The following is a 17,828-nucleotide window of genomic DNA, read 5'->3' as shown; positions in this document are numbered from 1 at the left end:
TGTCAATTTGTTATTCGATTTTCACTGAGAAAAACGTAAGAATTGCTATGTCTTTTATTAAATGACTTGTTAATTTGAAAAACAAGTCATTTTTACCCCTCCGGTAGAAGTACGTCAATCACCGGTCGTTTTAAAGTTACCTGACGCCTTTCTTCCACTAATAATATGCATGAAATTAAAAAATATTGAAAGCTATTAAATACATGAAAGTTGAAACTGTAAAAGTTAATGGGGAAAGTCCTCTTATTTCATCAGCAAATAAAAAATTCTACTTAATGCTCCATCGGAAACTGGAGCGTGATTAATTAGCCTCGTTATAATATAATCCCTAATATTGAAAGTATTAACAGGGGAGCGATAAAATCGGTCGGGAGCAAGACGTGTCAATACGTCGATCACTTTGCTTTGGAGGTGCACAGAGAGGTATTGCTGTTCACAAAATGTTGCACGTACATCTACCTAGCCAGCTACCTCTCCTCATTATTTACGGTAGTGCATGGTAAGCGAGAAGGGTGAGACGGATTGGTTGTTATTACGAGAGGGTATAATCGTGATGCAGCACATGCAGAACTGGTTTACGGGCATCCATTTATAGTAGGTGCATGGCACTCCTACCCGCTATCATAATTAGGTCAGCCAACCCTGACGCACGCAGCCATTTTGAAAGAGTAAACGCACTCCTGCCGCAACCCGGCGAATGGATTTCATTCATTCAGATTTTTATTCGAACGAGCCCCTCCGCGGGTTGGTTACAAACAAACCCAACGTGCCGACACGTTGTATAACTACGCGTACCGTAGGGAGAAAAATATTTTCTCACAGGGTGCTCCCATGCAAACGCACCGTGGATACGAAAACTGTAATTAACAAAGTAAATATTGAACGTGTAACCACAATTTAGTTCTAGTAAACTTAGAATAGTGATCGTTGATAAAGAAAAAAAATTGGAGTTCCTAAGTTTTGATACTAACTCGCATTTATCATATGTATTCTAACTAATCAAATATAGATAAATGAGGACGGTGACGAGAAAGATTTATTAAAATCTCGAGAGTGATTCGCGTGAAAATGTTGAGCCGCGGCTTACCTCCCTTCCTTCCTACGCGGATGTTTTCGCGAGAAACTTTTTCAAGAGAAGTTCCCAGACGGATCATACGTAATTCAAAGACGCATCTATCTTGCATGCATCTATGTATGCGTGAGGGACGCTCGCATTCGCAAACTTCTCTGGCAGTTGCGTTAGTTCATTTCGAGTGTTTGTTTTCTTTGACGTTAGTTCGGGATTCGCAAACATCCTTCGAGGAGCAAACTCGTAAAAAGAGGGCTCGGGAGCCTGCGGGCTAGTTTCTTTTCCCACCCTGGCCTGGCCCTGGCCCTGGCTGCGCTCGATCTATCTCATCGCGTATGGAAGTATGAACTCTACCCACCGTCTCGCATCGTTTCTCAACCGGGGCACAGAATATAAGAAAAAACAATAGGCTCATTCACGGTGTCGGCTCCTATGATCTCATGAACAACAGATTCGCCATGTTGTTAGTCGCCCGCGGTCTTTAATATCAAAGGTAAAATTACGATTTCATATATTACAAGATCGTGAGTTAAACAGACTCAATTGGTCTGTAGCTGTAGTTGTCAGATACAAAAAAGCAATGAACCAAGTAATTAATCGATTACTCTTGAAGTATTCGAGGTGGCAGAAAATTATATACGACCTTTTTTGCAAATAATAACAGTATCTACAACTTTAATTTGAAGCATTTCACGAAATCTTGGGAAAAAAAAATTTTTAATTTTTCCAAGATTTTTCCAAGGGGTACCCCTTCAATTTCTTCTGTTTTTTCGTTTTTCGTCAATAACTCGTTAAATATTAATGGTAGCGAAAAATTTTTGTACAGAAATTGTAGATCTCGTTGTCCTCTACAAGAAAGGTCCTATGCAATTTTTCCATAGGTTCAACGGTTTTGGAGTAATTGACGAAAAACGAAATTTTTTGCCAAAAGTTGGCGATTTTTACGGTGAGACGGTCGGATTTCGTCAATGCCAATAAAATGCCAATTAACTGCACTTAACTCGTTAAATACGTAGTGCTAGTGTCAAAATTAATTAATAACTAGTTATTTAATTATATTTTACAAATGACATTAAATATTTATTAAATTTGTCACTTAAAATAAAAATCTGAATTATTTATTTATCGGAAAACGGTAATCACCTCTTTCTCATATTGACTTTCCTTCTTCTTACTGCTCTTGCAGTAAGAAAATAAAATTGTTAGTACACTTTTTGACAGAGTGAACCTACTGTTTTTTGACACGACTTTCTTGTACTGTGGCCGGGGTGCGAAACACCCTTTCACCATCGAGAGATTGCAATTCAGCAAACAACCATAGTCACTCAACTCTTCTTTTTAATATCGTGAGAGTCGGTTTGATATTACAGATTGCTATTGACGTGTTCGAACGCTTTTAACGCGCCTCGAAGACATCCTATCACTTTCCCTCCACAGATTCTTCATTTTCGATCCGAAGTAAAGGGGTTACATAGCAATATGAATTATTCGGTTCATATTTGATCTAAATAGTCTTATTGTCAAATATAAAAATAATTTGAACAAATGTTGATCAAATGTACTTTGAGAATCACAAAAATCAAAACACTACATGCGTCTATCTCGTGTTCTGAGTTTCGCAGATTGCACAGATAACAAAATTTCTGATATGATTAAAATTAGGACAAAACCTGTTGTGGAATGGGACAATTGGTGGTTGAAATTTGATACCGCGGCTGTATTTTGCAAAACCTTGTCCTATTCGCGAATGTGCCGAACGGCCGAAAAACTAGTGTAATTCGGAGGACAATGGATTCAATGAAGACCTAAACAACACTTAGAATAGTCATATTCATATATCAAGCTTAAATGCGTGCCGCGCAGAATTAAACGCGTGGCACACGAGCGGCCTGTCGGTTATTTGAAAATGAATACCTACGCGCGTTCCATGCGATAAATACGTGGCGTATGCGAGCCATGATTATGCGAAAAGGCAAATGGGAATTCGCAAACGCGGACGCCAGAAAGTTATTTCAGTAATTAGTAACGAACTGTTCCCGTATCGAAGATTCATTTCAGGACAGACCGAAGATTAATGCGTTTTCTTCTCTATTGTGTTCACCGACTGTCTCTCACCAAATCCGATTAATACGACTTCCCCGATTAGCTATCAGTAAATCAATAACGTGAATCGACACAGTGAGCTTCGTAACTGTGCTAAATTATTTTCATTTTTCATCCCTAACTCTTGGCCATGACAATAAGCAGTATAATGATAAATATAAGCGGTATCAGTGGAGCACGAACCGACAAACAAGTTTCTCAGCGGTAATAAAACGAGAACGTATTTAACAGTTGGATAAAAGATGTTTCGAGTGCGCCTTAAATACATCATATTATTCGCAGCCGAGGAGAGGGTGCTCGAGCATTCAACGAAATTTCTCTTATCTCTCGGGGCACAAGGGCACTTTTCATTCTCCTCGAATACATTTGGATATACAGCCGGCAGGATACCACCAATACCTGAGTAACTGTCTGTTCGCTTTCGCTCGACGTTTCCTCCCCGGGTCTTTCGCTTTCATTTTCCTTCCTCTCTACTTAGCTCGAGTTCCACTGATAAATCGACGGGGCGTTTCCCCGGGCAATGAGCTGGTATTAAATTTACTCAAAGGAAAAAAAGACAGAAAGATCAACGAAGTAAGAAAACCGAGAAGGAAGACCAGTGGCAGAGGAAGATTAAAGAAAAAAAGGCAGAAGATGGGAAACACGCGGCTGTATGCAAATGAAACGCGGAGGGACACGAGCATAAGCACAAGTAACGCAGGTAACCCGGATCTGAAATTCCGATTGCGTTTATTGGAGGGCCTCCCAGCAAGCTGAAGCGGCGGGAGCCTCGAGTCGCGTTGTCGGGCGATTCGTAATTTGATTATCGAGACGCGATTCGAGCGGAGGCTCCATTGTCATCGACGGTAACCGGGGCTTCTACCCGGGGGAATTCAATTTTTTAGTTTCTTCTAGAGAAAATGCAGTCCCGCGGCACGAATAAATATTAAAATTCGATAAGGCGCGAACCGGGCGTAGCAGCCACTCCGCCGCGGCGCGCCGCTTCTTCGTTTGCATATTGACTTTGACGTCTAACAAGGTAGGGTTACGTGAGAGTGGAAACTACTTGGAAAAGTGCGGACCCCTGTAAATTGATCGAACACGAACCGTGCATACTTCCTTCGCTGTTCCGTTTCACTTTCCTTACCGAAGGAGACGAGAGAACGGATGCTAATCCGAAGTAACGATAGAAAGGAGTTAATAATGAAAACGAGGAAGCTGTTTGGATAATTAATAAACCTCGCCGGTAGTTATTGTTTAGTTATTTATCCCTCGAGTAAGACTATTCAATCTCCTTACGTAGGCAACGATTTATAAATAACAGTTGCCATGATCATTTTACAATTAATTATTTTTGCCAAAGAAAATTACGCACAGACGCATTTACAGAACGATCACGCGTGTTAAGAAAGAAAAAAAACATCGCCAGTCGAAAAGGCCTTCTCGGAAGTGAAACAATTAAGTAACAGCAATAGCATTAAAATGAAATACAAGAAAGGCAAGTGCAGGGGTCTAAAGGCAAGTCATCCGATAATCCAATTGAGCGCTTTCACATGGAAACGACGTCTCTAAGGTTTCCCGAAGGAATCAGTTTCGCGCCGATAAATCGATCGCAGTTACTTGAAAATGAATCCATACCGAATTAACGGCGCGGGAATTGTTCCTAGTTTAAAGTTCCTGGCGTGCGCGAGTGTCTGCGATCCGATAAAGGCCTATCCAGCGAAACGAAGCCCGATCGGAAGCCGGGGATGCGGAACCATTCCATCGACCCCGATAGAACCTACTTTGCCAACCATTAAAAGACACGCGAAAGAGAAGCTTTTAACTTATAATATTCAAGGACAACCTCCATTATCCTATCGTTAATGGAAATATTAAGGGTGCTCGTTTTACTGATAACTGACGTGTCTTTTAAAAATATCCATTTACAATACCTATATTAACTTACGCACGTTCTTCTTCGTCGGTTGCTTCGTGAAAATTTTATTAGATGCTTTCCCCGGAACTTCGTTTTATTTTATGAGAACGGGATCATAATATAAACGAAAGGAACGCGTGATCGGATGAAAGAATAGTATAGGGGTGTTTCTAGTGAGGAACAAGTATGGATTTGTTCTCACCCTTGGAAGAGAACAACAGAAATTTGGGGTTGCGGGTTATTTTACGGCTTCCAGGATGATTCGATCCGAACTGGTTTCCTAAAGGATCCCTTACATCTATATTATGGCCTGGACGCTTTGTATGGCTTTCGTTCGACCACACGTATAATAAATTGACACCACACTGTGGGGATTGTGCAAAATGCGATTAAACATATCGGTTACTTTATACGCGTACGCCAGGGTTGAAAGTACTCAAGCTACTTTCTTATCGTTTGTAAATGTAAAAAAATATTGCAGAAATCTCGTGACAATAAAACGAGGACACGGGTTTTACGTTTCTGTAACATTATTCGTCGACTCATTTCTCTATTGCTTTCAAAAATAGATTTGAAGCCCGGCTTAATGCATTCAAGACCGTATAATTGTACGAGCTTTTAAACGCGGCCATCGCGTCGGCAGTCCAACAATTGCTGCTATTTCGGTATAATCGCCCGTATTCAATTATTAATTACACGTTACTTTCCTGCGGGAGACAATTTGAAACGCGCCTTCTTGCCGCACCTCGCAATAAATGGTCCGGCGAAACAAACTGCTATGGCTCGCTAAAATCGCGCCACCGTTACCCGCTTCGTAGGTTGAAACGCCCAATTTTTATGGAACTAATTACGTCAAAACATCTCGTCGAAATTACACAATTACTTCGCGCTAATCATTTCCATATTCTTATGGCCAATTTTTTTATTTATGCTGCTCCCAATGAATTGCGAAGTACCGAGAAGATAATACCAGGAATAGATTTCTACGCCTACTTTTCTTATCTTTAATCCCAGTCCATTAAAGAGACAGTATCTATCTCTGGGTAATCCTATTTCCAAAGTCGTCCGTAGCAAACTGACAGTATATAACGCGTTAACGATTTTCAATTCGCTTAGATTACCTCGTCGTGGTCTATTCGAAGTGCAGTTAGTTAAGTTCACGTTACGACGCGACGCGACGCGGTGAGGGGTGACGACCCGAACTCTCCGTGGTTGTTTCGCCCGATGAGAGATCGTAAGTGACCTGCTATCGACGCTGGCCCAGCCCGCGGGCGAATCCATACCCCGAACCTGTTTTCGCGGTTACCGTGCATTCTTCGAGTTTCGCGTCGCGCCTGGGTTATGGTCGGAACTCGTTCCTGGCATCCCAGTTTCTCTCCCCGTTTGCCATTTTCTGCGACGGCTTTTATCTATGCATAAGTACCCGCGCGTACCAAACTTCGTCGACGTAGATTTCCTTTGCGCGTTAATGCACTTTCGATGCCTTTTCGAGTTGTTTCGATGCAGATCACGAAGAACGAAGAAGTTGGTCCCCCGCGGGGAACAGGAAATTGTACCGTGAAGGAGAATATTTTACGCGAGGGGAGAATCCGATCTACGGATAACAAAAGACCGAGAAGTCGTTCGGTACGATTTCCGAAAGAAAAATTATCGTGAATCGGAAGTTGGGTAATAAGGATTTAATTGGAAATACGTGAATGAGTGGATATTAAATCTCTCCGAAGCAATTGAAATCTCGAGGAAAATCTCGGCGGTCGAGACGAACCGGGGAGTACCTTACCACTTTCGTTCACATAAGTCAGAAGTTTACTTACGCCGGCAGTCGGTGGCTTGAACTTTCCACGGGAATCACAAAGCTGGGTACCGTGGAAGTCAATAAAAGTTCCACTTACAGGAAGCGTTCCGCCGATAAACGTGGAACTGTTCAAGCCTCGATAAATTTCCCCGCGAAAATTATCCTGTTTACCGAGCGGATTCGTTCGAGACCTCTTCCCGTTCATGGAAAAATAACAAAATTTCACCGACAGCCGAGTCTCGTACGAAAACACAATCCGGTTCTTTGCCCTCTCTGTCTCTGTCCCTTGTTCTTTGCTGCTCTCTGCGGTATCGATTTTTCGCGAAAACCACGGGCGAAAGGTGGGTACGCGCGACGTAGCTACCGAAAGGTTATCAAACTTTCCGCCAGGGAAAACCGCGATAAAAGATAATCTATGACACGAAAACACGGGCTGCGGAACTAAATTCAACGATCCGCGTTGGCAATAATCGCCGGCTATCATTGCTCGTTTACCGCGGAGTCGTTCGCCGCGGTTATTTCGGGCCACGTAAAACCGCGGAGGATGTTCGCCCCTTGAGTAAGAAAATAATTTTCTTGTCAACAACACAAGCTCCGACGGAGGAGTAAACTGAACGGCACGCACAAACAACCCAAGAAATCCCATATCTGCGTAAGTGCGCGCCTTTAATAACTGCTATTACCTTTCGGAGTCTGCTTCTTATTAAAACTTAATTGCATATGAAGAACTTTCTGTTCTATTAATCATCATCGAGGAAGAGGAGAAGAGATTGAGTCAGGCGATAGATTTTAAGAAGATTAAGCGAGCCGAGATGCTCGAGTAAAACGCTTAGAATTCATGAGAAACAAAAATAATAGCAATGCCAACTAAAGTGCATATTGATTTTATTACTTAATAAGAAATATATATAAAATGTTTATTAATAATCTTTAAATACTTTCATATATTTAGCGTTCTGTTAGCATCAATTGGAAAGACAAATCCTACGCGAAAACTTAGGATTTATATAAACATTAAGCACTCCGTAAATTAAAGACAATGAGCATTACTTAGAACGGTACTCGCAAGAATCGAGTAGAACACATGTTTTATTACCTCATGAAAGTCAAAACGTTCAGCTTGCTGGAATATTGGATAGAATTTGTAGCATTTTTCGCTTACTATTGTCTCGCAATAAAACGTGATACGGAAGGTCCTTCGTAAAATATGCAGCGGGATAAACAGAACTTGAATTTTTTGCATTTCAAAAAAGGATCGTCTTGAATCTAATTAATATAAAATAAAATTGTTAGGTTTAATTAAACTACCAAAAATTTTGAATTTCTACTTTGCCGATGAGATCGTTTTTTTTTTGTACCGCAAAATTCCGGCCACGGTAAAAATTGAAAGAATTTTAATTGCCACTTCGCATTTTTCGATCTCCGAGCCACGCGCGAACGAGCAAATTGCTTTCCGTCGAACGTTAACTTGACAGAAACTGCGAACGAATGTGACGAATATTTCTTTTTTTTTTCTTGAATTAAAAAAAGAGTCGTACGCTACTCCGCTACCATTTTATTCTTGAAATTCCCTACGGTCTGATTGCGATCATTTCCCGCTGCACCCCTTTCTTCTTATTCCCTTCTTTTTTTTTATTTATCGAAAACACGTTTCCCGGAACGGCGGATGGGTGTTTTGAATAAAACGGCTGAACTCGTGTCAGTATTATCTGGTTCCCTTCTGGAAGAACGCACGTCGAGACTTCCAGTCGGACAACTTTATCTCCCCGTTCGCTTATTAACTGCGATTTTCGCTAACCGTGTATGCTCGACTTCTACTTGTTGTAGAGATCGCAAATGTCAGGCAAGATAAAAACGTCATGCTCACTTTTGTTTGACAGGGAGACCGGATTAAACATTTGGTAGTATCGGAATTTCCAATTTTGCCTTCTTATATAACTTTTAATCCTACAACCTATTCTTCTTAAATAAATAAACTTAACAATCGACACTTTCTTATTATCCGAATGTGAAATACACCTAACAATAAGAATGCAAATCATAAATCACAAAGCTGTAAAAAATATTCTTGTACGAGTCTTTTTTTACATAAATATTAATTTATTTAAAAAATGTTATTGCACGTGAACGCGCTGGTGAAGCGCTGACCCTAGTCATTTCATACTTGGTAAAATACCCAATTTACCGTGAAAGTTTTAGCCACGTGACAACAACTTAATTATTTTTGCCTGTCACCGGTGGCTAAGAGATGTAAAAAGCCAACCATGAAACGTCTGTCGTATTTAATTCGTTTTCCCTTAGTCGAGAACCCGACGACCCATTTCAATTTTACAGTCTGCTGTTATTCGTGTTGTAAAAAGAAGAGGTTAATTTATAACTAGTTAATTAATAACTGGTAATTTTGAAACGAGCATCCTCGGACAGCCAAGATAAAGCTCCCTCATTAAAATCGAGCAGATTTAAATAATTCCGCGAAGCCGATCAAAATTACGGGAAACGTACCGCGTAGAAGTTGGGAATTAAATGAAACCTCGTCCAACTTGTATTTGCTATTTCCCTCTTTTATATAAGCTTCATTAGAACGGATTTAACCATCAAAGCCGCCTCAATATTTTAATTGTAATGGATTTAGAACGAAGTTAAATAATATGTGAGAAAATCATTATTTTTATCATATTTGTTATAGGATGTTATAGAAACTTATAAGTTCAATATGATAATGTCTATTAACTGAAACTAAGCTGTGCGGTAATGAAACATGGAAACTCCAATCGTATAAAACCGAGATAAACGCGAGACATCTCTTTATGTACCAGATGAAAACTGAAAATTTCCTCGGTTCCCTCGAGCAGGTAAAATCGCGTTACTCCGAAATGAAAAAAATGCCGGGATAATATCTGCTAAGCCGATAGGATTAATAAAACAGAGCGAATGCGGATGTTGGCGGCGAGCGTTTAACCGGATCCCCTTTGTTTAAGACGAGATTCATTTTCTATGGAATTCATGCGGCTGCCGAGCATTATCGGGCGGGGTGTATCATCGCGCTTGCGATTAGTATAATAATGTTGATCGCGTGGCAGCTGCACCGTGAGAATCAGGTATGTCAATCGGGTTAGACAGGCATCGCTTGAAATTGAATATTTATGCCGGTGCAGAAACTCCGCTGATAATCAGACCGCCGAGTAATTGGCGACGTTGCTGCTCAAAGTGAAGCTGCTGGGCACGAAACGCAGAGAGAGGCGCACCTCCGCTCTCAATTTTATACACTTATGCCTCCGTGATCCTCAGAATTGCTTTTCAACAATTTTCCGTTCGGCTGCATATCAATTTTGCATCTTTTGATTTAAAGGAGTGAATACATTTCTCTGAACATTGCATACCGGGAAATGACATCGGACAAAGCTGTATCAATGTACACTGCGTTTGATCGTGGCCATTGGAACGATGAAAGGAATTAGTGTGTCCATTATTTTATAATTAAAATAGTTTTGTTGCCCGACGTGAAATGAAATTAGCGTTGTCCCGCGGGGTGATTAATTGCCCGCGCGCGCGATAATTTTCAAAGTACAAGGGGGAGAGCACTTCGCGCGAACACGTGAATGTAATTCGGCTCGTGAAGCCAGGAGTGTTAATTAACTGTCTATCTATCGTCCACTGCTAAGTGTTCTCAAGTGTGTATGATTATGAACGTATTATGACGTTACAATCAACGGCTGACTAATGTCGCATCATGAATATTAATAATCCATTCACGTCCCATTCGTCTCGTGAAAGTATCCTGTCTCATTCGATTTGACGATCATTAGCCGGCGTAAATAAAAAAAAGACAATCTCTCTATTGACTGTCAACTCATAAACAACAAATAAAACTCTATTTCTATATATTGCACGAAATATATTTGGTATCTTCTATTAAGATATTAATTAATGATTCTCAATAATTAATAATCTGATTCTCAATAATTAATAATCAAGACTTCGATGCTGTTTTCAGCTTTTAATGCACTGGTTCTGCACGGTGAAAACTATTCGGTAACGATCGGTCTGGTTGTTTTTTAGTTTTGGTCCGCCTACGTTCCATGCGGCGCGGCGCAGCTGAATGCAGTTCAACTTTCCTTGGAGCAGATCGACGTGATCCGCCGGCTCGCCGAGATGAATGCTCAACATTTAACTTTGGTTACCTCCGTCAAAGGTAAGCCGTTCCGATCTGAATTCGCGATCAGTTTTTAATTACAAACCGTTGGCTCAGAAAATCTATCTATTGTTTTATTGAAGATTGTTTTTTCGATCGTGCCTTAATTCCATTTGTTTCACAAACGTAGCGCGAACCGATTACCCTCTTGACGCGACGTTCATCCCTCTACGATTGATGAGATCTAAATGAATGAAATCGTCTCACAGGAGCCAAAGGAAATAATTTCATTAATTGCCTCGTTCACATTTTCCCTATTATCTTGATACTCCAGCATCAATTCAGCATCTCATATTAAACTATAATGGACGCGTTCTATGAAAGAGTGGACCACATAATCGAACAGAATTTGTGCAAGTTCATATTGATTCAGTATCAGTTTAATAATGTGCTATTGAGAATTGGGAATTTTTAATCAATATTACTGTTATACGTCTACATATCGTATATTGGCAGACTTGGTATAATGCGTAAGACGTACAAGATTAAGAAGATTAAAATTAACACGTTCGTTCGACAGCCATTTTAGTATACTGCATGTGCTATTGCAATTTATTTCCCTCATATATTGTGTCAAAAATTGAGATCTCTCGAGAGTAGGTGAACGAAACAGGAAGTAAAGCTTTGGGGAAGATTACAATAGGGAACATCAAGGTGTACGTAATGGTTGCGGCAATATTTATCAGACGCGATTCCCCAAGGTTGCTGTAGAGATAAAAAATGCAGCTGGATACTGCCGAGAAGCAGGGAAAGGCCGAGACTTACGTTCTGGGAAAGAACAATGCATTACCACGGATTTCAAAGGAGTATAGCATGCAATTTATAATTCTGCATTTCACAAAAGCCAAATGGTGAAATAAAGTAACGATGATTCTTCTTCTGTCGTTACTTATTACTTATTACGTGTTATTTATTATTGCCTGAATTACAAATTCGAAGGCCTATGAAAATTCCTTCGTCTATAAAATTATACTAAATCTTCTTATTCTATTTCTACATTTCTGTACCATGAAAGGAAAAAAATATTATTTACATTACTAAAACTATAGATGCAATTCAATTCGACTATTTTATAAAATTTGCAAATAAAATGAATAATTTAATGAGACCTGCAATAAGGGACGGGCGATAAACACTAACAAAGTAGATTTTCAATAGGATGTTGCTGCTTGTTCCACTGGTAATTAGATTGCTAGAATGGCGTACCAACTGCGAATAACAATGAATGCAACAGAAACGGCAGAACCTGGCAGGAAGTTTGCTCTCGAGGAAACTCGTGGAGACAAAGGGGACCTAGTATTAATTGCTCGATTTCTCTGAAGCAGTATCATTCAAGAGGAAAGTAATTATTGGTTCTAACTTGATAACACCATTTCATGCTGTCGTAACTTCACCGACGGCTGCGAAAAATGTTTGCTTATCGGCGGCTAGTTAATCGATAGAAATTGTCCTCGCGCTTCACTGCCTCCCCCGCGTGTTTTCGTTCGGTCAACGGATAAAGTGGTACAATCAATTATTGCAAGCAAAACTCCTATTTAACCTTTGCTGTGCCATTTAGCTCGGAAAAATTCGGACCCTGTGCATTCCCAGGTCGTTTCTCGCCGCTTCTTATGATTATAGCAAACGTTGCACATTCTCGTTGGACGATTATGACCACGAATTTGAGTAACAAGTAAGGGGTTAAAGAACGTAGTTAATTTTTTAAATTAGGTAACAAACATCCTCGATGTGCAATGATACAGAAAATGTTCGTTCGATCGGACACTTTCCACAAATGCAAAATTATTCCTTCGGTAACGAGTTGGAACATTCTCCGAGTCGAACCCGAAGGAAGAAGATAAGAGCGAAAGACAAAAAGAAACGAGGGGAACGAAGGAGTCCATAACTCGTGACGGAGCTTGTAAAAGTTTTGGCGACAAGTAACCAGCGTCGGAAAGCTGTCAGCCATTTTCATAAGCTCAAGGAACTCCGACGACCAGGAAACCGAATCGAGGTCGCGAAAGGAACACCCGACACGACGGAAAGTTACGGAAAGAACTTTTCACTTGTCTTTTGAGCCTCTACATGCATTTCGTTGAACTCTTGCACGATGTCAAACAGCTCGACGCGGAAACCATTACCCGGAAAACGAAACGGGAATAACACTGAATTAAATGAAACTAGAAGCTCCCCGGAGAACTCCTCGACCTTAAAGCTGCGTGAAACTCATGCGTTTGAGATCATTCTGCTGTTCTTGACTTGACGAGCTTTATACGAATTCCTTTGTAGGTAAGGTAAAATTACAAGGAAACTGAATTTCCTACGTATTTTCTTAAATTATAATCAGAATCGTTGTTGTGTACAAAGAAGACTGATGGCCACACGGATGGAATTTATATACGTGAACTATGATTAATAAAAAAAGGAAACTATTTTGATATTTAGATTATGTATTGTAAATGAACAGTAAGAGAAATTATATTTCGACTCGAACTCGGTGCAACAAATATAAAGGAAAGATCGCGTTATGCACGCGCCGTTGCGGAAAAATGAGAGGAAGACGCAAGTGGAAGAGTCGAGCCAGCGCGGCGCGTGGTATAGTGAACGCCTCCTTGTTGTAAAACTTCTCACGACAAGTAACCCGCTCCAGAAAGCTGTCAGCCATTTTCATAAGCTCGAGAAACTCCGCCAAGTGGGAAACCGAAACGAGGTCGTGAAAGGAAAGGACCAGTAGGTGGAAAAGGCACCGTCTCGCGTAGAAACCGGTGTTTGAAGTCCGCGAAACTACTCGCATGACCGATCGACATGATGCTTGAAATTAAAGCAGGGACAAAAGATACGATTGAATAAAATTACATTGACCAATTCGAAAATCTTTGTTATTTGTCAAGTTACGAATAAAATTTATTAATTATACATGGAGATTTATTTTTATACCTTCACTATTTTTCCAAGAAACGATACTTTTATATAAATATCTGTGTGACAATAATATAACAGAGGTACGATAATAGAATAAGAATTGTTGATTGAAAAAGGGATTGATTTTTTATGCTCTCGTACCAAGCAGCAGGATTCTATTTTACCATGCATTTACGTCAGCTTTCAGTTTCTCCTCTGGTATTATAAAATATGAGGAATATTTCTGAAACACTGCACTCAAGGCAATAGTCGTCTCTTAAAAAAAGAAAAGGAAATCTTTCACGGAAAGACGTAGGGATTGCGTTTCTTTTATCCAATTGTAATGATTTTTCTCTGAGAAAAGTCGTCTGTGCGAATGCATTATTAATCACACATCAACTTATATTTTCAAGTCATACTTGGTCCCTACTAATATATGTATAACTTTTATCGTAAATATATAAATTCCATTTTAGTTACGACATTGCTTGAAAAACTTATCAGCAGTCAATGCAAATGAGAACCAAGATGTTAATTGTTAAAAGAGATGTAAGTAATTCATGAGAAAGCAAACTTCTAGAATCGATGACTCGATTGAAGAGGAAAGGTGTTGAATGATTTAAGTACTTATGGATCCTTCAGTTGATTTGAATAAGTCCGGTCTCGTTCAACTTGTACGATGCAATCTCCTTATTCCCGACCTCTGATAAATTTTTCGACGACCTAAAACCTAATTCCTATCGATAATTATAATTACGAGAATTTATTCAATATTTCTAATTGAATTTTGAATAGCACCCTTTATTCTTTTAACCATATCTATTATCTAAGCCATCATAATTTATTCAGCCAGTGTGTACTATATATATTCTCATTTGTATAATAAGACAGTTATTCCGCTTATTATAATTTCGTGTGCGTAGGTCTTATCGAGGCGCATCGAGAAGGCAAAATCGCGAGTCTTATAGGGGTCGAAGGTGGTCATTCCCTAGGGAATTCCTTGGGTGTTCTCAGGACATTTTACGGCCTGGGCGCGAGATACCTTACCCTAACGCATGCTTGCGATACTTCCTGGTGAGTACATTCCAAACCACTTTTTGAGACGTCAAGAATGTGGGTGTAAACTCATAAATAAAAAGTGAGCAAGAATGAAGTACGACAATTTCGTTGAGAATCGACATAATACATAAATTAATCCGAATTTAAATGAAAATGAACTGAAATTGATGAGCTAAATTGAATTGTAGAATTATAACAACATAACGTTCTGGTTAACTAATCGTCGTCACTGACTATATGAATTTTTAATTATCTCGTTATTTTCTATGGTTCTGGTTTGTTAATTAACTCATCGAAATATATTTAATATACGGTGCAGCTCGCGATGAATCGACATTTAGTCCAGAAACCAGAACGTCGAACAATTTAATTACCAACCGAATTACGAACCCGACACCGTACCGAAATATTGCTATCGCAAACGGTAAATTATTTATTTTGGTTCATCACACTTATTTACATTAACAATGCTTTGAAGATACATAGTATGAATATTAAAAATATAATGATTTCAAAAGATTGCATACTTATATTAAACACCTACATTTAAGATCTCAAGCAATGAAGGTTTAATTTGGAAATAAAATGAGTGCTCGAAATTTTTGCATAAACTTTGGCACTTAAAAACTGGCGCATCGGCCCGATTTCGTATAAAGCATTCCGTGGCCAAGGGAGATTTCTCGGTTTCAATTAATCGGGCAACGAAACTTCCACCGTTTCGCTCTTTCACCGAGTAAGTAGAAGTAGGTACTTTTTATCCAGACCCGTTCCGTCCCGCTTTGTACCGTGATCCATCGCGGAAGAAAAACCTATCCCACGGCCGATCAGCCTGAAAGAGCTCGAAGCAATCTAAAACGTTGGCGCACAGAAAATTCCCTCCATCTCAGCGATTTCAGTACCCTGCCAAAACCTACACTTACGTCTTACGTTCGAAGAAATGAACGACCAAAGAACTTTGTTTCGAAACGAAACGAAACGAAACGAAGGAACTTTTCTTCAATCCGACAATCGTGGCCAAGTCGATTCCCTATACCGATCCTGTTCCTCGTCACGGGATGAAAATTCACGGAACCATTCGTTACGTCTCACGAGCGAAAAGTCGAACGGAAGCTATTCGACTTGTCCAATCGTAAGGACTTCACGATCTGTCAAACAAACGTGTCGAATCACGATAAAAAAAAATACATCGAATTAGGACAATTGAATATGGGACGCGATGATAAAAAGAAGGTGACTTGCTAATCTAAATTCACGGAGGGGTTCCGGCTTTTCGTGGCGTGGTATGAATGGGCTGGAAAATTCCCCGAAAAAATCCGGGAATCGCTGTACGTTCGATAACCAGTCTCTTTTACGTGAGGTTGATCTCTCGCGAGGAATTTTCTTTCACTACCCGTTGCATTGAGAAAGTTTCGTGCGGTTTCCTTTTCGCCCGCTATATTTCAACGGAATTCCCGAGATTCGCCGTATGGTTCAATCTACGGAAACCCGATCCGTAGCCCCGAAATCGCAGCGACTCGGACTTCCGGAGAAACATGGTACTGTCAGTGAAATAATGTCGAAACGCGGTGGAAATGTGAGTTCCTTGAGACAAGTTTTATGCGTCCCATGGTGGCCGTACGCTCTGTACCGTGCCGTTGTAAACAGAGCTTTACTTTATGCATCTCTTCAATTCCGTCGGCTTCTAGCGCGGTAAACATCTGCGAGGAACGTCCTGAATCTTTACTTCAGCTAGTCGTATTGCAGCTTAGAAACGCGCAGTAATATTAAATTACATAAGGAATGAAATTACTCGATTTATTATTAAAGCAGTAGCCTCAGTACAGACAGACATGTAACTTTAATCTTCCAATGACTCAGAGTACTCAGTAATTGCTATGCTTGTCGAGTAAAAAATTCAATAAGCATGAACATTACGGTCGGAGTGGTTCGAGGAGCCGAAATCTGAAATCGCATCGAGCGGTAGGAAACGGGGAAATAACAAATTCTTTTCAGATATCAGATACGACGCCATTAAGCATCAATTTTACAGAGAACACTCCTCCCGCAGCGGTTCACCGAGAGCCCGGGAGCCTTAAAGCGCGTCCGCAACACGACCTACATACTTTCCGCATCGAAAGCTCGCCATTAAATCGGAATAATTCCATGAACACCGTCACAAAGCCGGAATTTATACTCTCAGGAGTTTCCACTAGGGATGACCCCGACGCGGCAGCGCGGCGCGCCGTATCCGTCCGATGCGATCGTGAATACGAACGTACGACACGGTGTATGGCAGACATCGTTGCCCGTAACTAACGTTCCCAGTCCAAAGTATCAGACGACAATGGCCGTCGACCTGATTCAGCCTGCTTTTCAATCCTTGCCTACTTTGTGCGTCCCTCGACGCCGTACCTAGCGCGGCCCGTAAATAAGAGACCTGAGTCACGCTGTCCTCGAACAAATCCCTCTTTCGATGCTACATATTCCTCTTTTCAACCCTCTCGCCTAATACGCCTCAGCTTCCCAGCGCACGAGGTGTCGCAGAATAAGGAAAAGTAAATACACATCCGCACGTAATGGAATTCAGATCGTAGGACAAATTTCGGTGTGCATAACAAAGTTCGGAGCTACCCTGCCCTACAAATTATGTGTCTAAGTAATTTGTACTTTTTAATTCTTCTTTGAAATACATTGCCACTGAAAAGTATCTAAACACTTGCTTGACTATAAAAAATAATCTACAAGAAGTAATGAAATAGTTAATGAATTTTATTAAATTTCGTACTTTTTACTGTACTAGCTAGGAAATATATTAGGTCAACATTTCATTATCTTATCAATGACAATAATAAAT

At 40.3% G+C, this 17,828-nt stretch overlaps 2 protein-coding genes across 8 annotated transcripts in view; one reads left to right on the top strand and one right to left on the bottom strand.

The window, feature by feature from the left end:
- The window catches only part of dpr1 (defective proboscis extension response 1), a 524,556-nt gene that overhangs the window by 472,326 nt on the left and 34,402 nt on the right, over positions 1 to 17,828 (bottom strand). The window lies entirely within an intron of this gene.
- The window catches only part of LOC108627995 (dipeptidase 1), a 111,743-nt gene that overhangs the window by 75,848 nt on the left and 18,067 nt on the right, over positions 1 to 17,828 (top strand). For all 6 annotated transcript variants that reach the window (XM_026816130.1, XM_026816131.1, XM_026816132.1 and 3 more), the window contains 2 exons: positions 10,924 to 11,056; positions 14,860 to 15,010. In XM_026816130.1, the coding sequence (XP_026671931.1) occupies positions 10,924 to 11,056; positions 14,860 to 15,010 (284 nt within the window). The remainder of the gene's footprint in view (positions 1 to 10,923; positions 11,057 to 14,859; positions 15,011 to 17,828) is intronic.

Source organism: Ceratina calcarata, unplaced genomic scaffold (assembly GCF_001652005.2).
Source record: "Ceratina calcarata isolate Rehan_Ccalc_2016 unplaced genomic scaffold, ASM165200v1 scaffold49.2, whole genome shotgun sequence".
In the NCBI taxonomy this organism is placed as follows: Eukaryota; Metazoa; Arthropoda; class Insecta; order Hymenoptera; family Apidae; genus Ceratina; species Ceratina calcarata.
Note: the sequence above shows the minus strand (reverse complement) of the source record. Positions and strands in the feature narration are given on the sequence as shown.